General features: G+C 47.3%; 1 protein-coding gene across 1 annotated transcript in view; it reads left to right on the forward strand.

Annotated features, from left to right (window-relative positions):
* The window catches only part of SLC7A6 (solute carrier family 7 member 6), a 30336-nt gene that overhangs the window by 19136 nt on the left and 8775 nt on the right, over nt 1–2425 (forward strand). The window contains exon 6 of the mRNA XM_015587696.2: nt 762–887. Within this exon, the coding sequence (XP_015443182.1) occupies nt 762–887 (126 nt within the window). The remainder of the gene's footprint in view (nt 1–761; nt 888–2425) is intronic.

A 2425-nucleotide genomic window follows, 5' to 3' on the forward strand; every position in this document is an offset into this window, starting at 1 on the left:
CAGCAGGGGTAAGATATCGAGATCTTCAACACAGGCCTCAGATATCACCGAGGCGTATGAGGAACTGGGCCATAAAGCCAGCAGAGCTGGCAGGGTCCCCGGGAACGCCCAATTGAGCTTCTCTGTGGACCTCACTGAGAACTGTGGGATTTGGATAGAAAGAAGGTGGGGGAGATCAGTGGGGTCCATGTGAACTTAGGAATGGTAGTTAGCCTCTCAGCCTCAATTTTATCATCTATAAAATGGGAGTTGGAATGCATGTTGGGTTCTGAGAATTAATTGAGAAAGCGTATATAAAATTGTCGGGCATATGACAGGCTTTTTTTTTTTTTTTACGTGTATATGCAAAACATTGTTTTTCTAATTCCTAAGTGACCTGCCACCTAAATTCAAATTCACCTCATTTATTATGGGCCTCTCTTGGCCATGGAGAGATCTTATGCTTTGGGAGTCTGAGTGGGTAAAGGCCACCATTCCTGGGCCTGGGAACAATTTCCAAAAATGATTGTGGTTGTTAGATTTATGAGTGTGTGTTAATGCGTGCCTGTGCATCTTTACTTGTCAACAGTGACGGGATTCATGGGAGCTCCCAGCTGGGGTGCATGGGGGATATCCTTCCATTTGCCTATTCTGGTTCTGACAAGTTCATTGGCCCCTTTGCCTGAGGCAGATAGGGCAGAGGTGATGCACTCTATGAAGAAAGATTGGACCTCTGTGCCCTCAGCTCAAGCCTGCCAGTGACTTTATGGTTTTTCTTCTAGGTCTGCTGACATTTGTGAATTGTGCCTATGTCAAGTGGGGCACACGTGTGCAGGATATATTCACTTATGCCAAGGTCCTAGCGCTCATTGCCATCATTGTTATGGGCATTGTTAAACTGTGCCAGGGTAAGAAGGGCCCGAGGTGGGAAAGGGGGTGCATGTGACTCCAGGAGTTCCCTGGGTTCCCTGAGGAGGACGTGGGGACTGTTAGCTTTAATGCTCAGCTCATTCTACATACATGCGAGGCTGTGTTCCTGGGCCAGGCTGGCTTGGTCAGATGGACAGGAGCCAGCCTTTCCCTTGTAGAGGCTAGGAGCATTGCAAGAAGCCAGCCAAGGGCCTAGGAACTTTTGAAACTTGGGTCATAATTGGCTCATACAAGTAATCAGCAGGGATAGAGCGAGCCCTGCTCTGGCTCCTGGTTTTTGGTCTGTGATTGCTAGACAGTGAGTAGGATGACTTGACCCTTCTTGAGGGTGGTGGGATGGTGTGTGTGTGTTGGGGGCATATCAGGTGTGGAAATGAGTGGTTATTTCATAGCCTTTACTTTTCATCTGGACTTGCTCTTATTCAGCATTCCTTCCAAAGTCAGCTCGCAGCAAAATATTAAAATATTGTGAAGTTGGCACTGACTTTTCTGCAGGTTGGCTATAGAAGGCTTTTTTATTCCTGGATCAGAGCAAATTGGCAGTGAGGGTAACAGGCCTCCCAAGATCTCCTGAGTCCTTAGAAAAGACCTGAGGTGTCCTTGACCAAGAATGTTTCAGTCATTTAAGAACCAATTCTCTAGATCATGTCTCTAAACTTGGTTGTGTTTGCAATCACCTAAGGTTCTGAGATCTCCATCTCAGACCTATTGCATTAAGCTCTGAGTTGGAGTTGAAAAAGGCATGTTTTTAAGAAGTGCCCTTGGTGATTCTTAGGCAACTTGTCTAGCACCTTTGTACACATGTACCAAGTTAGTACAGCCGGCCATCTGGATGTCCCTGGAGTCTCAGAAGCATTTTAGGATCATATTGGGTGGTTGGGTAATCCTCTCCCCAAGATCTGTGCCTTAGGGAACCACTGCTGTGTGTGATGACTGACAGCCCTGGGGCGTGGACATTTCTATTTTCCCTTCTGTGCTGCACACCCAGCCCTTTTTGCCACATCGAAGGGTGGGTCTAATCTCTGCAGAAGGTGACAACAGGCTCCCTTAGAAGTCTAGGTCTTGTTAAAAACCTGCAGTGTGTCCATAAGGTCTCTCTCCTGGGCAGCTGGGTGCTGCTTCCTCGGCTTTTAAGCCTGTAGCCTCTGGAGGCCTCCAAGGAGAATAAGTGCCTAGGCTGGCTCTTCAGGAGTGGAGGTGACCCAGATCTACCCCGGGCCCAGTGGGAAATAAGACCTCAGTTTCTAAATAGCCTGCGATTTCCTGCCCCACTCAAACGTAGACACTGCAAGTAGAGCAAAAGCATTCTCTCCATGAGACTGAGAAACCCATTTGACCAAATTGTGCAGTGGTCTGGGCTGAGAGAGGTAGGTCCACAGGAAGGTCTAATTGGTAGTAGAAAACCGACTCTTTTATGATAGACAGGGTTCTTTTTAAAAATAGGAAGAACTATGGCCTGCTGTGAGGTCTCTTGCAGGAAATGGAAATTCATTAAGGCTTTGGAAGAGGTGACACA

The sequence above is a fragment of the Pteropus alecto genome, unplaced genomic scaffold (assembly GCF_000325575.1).
Source record: "Pteropus alecto unplaced genomic scaffold, ASM32557v1 scaffold42, whole genome shotgun sequence".
Lineage (NCBI taxonomy): Eukaryota > Metazoa > Chordata > Mammalia > Chiroptera > Pteropodidae > Pteropus > Pteropus alecto.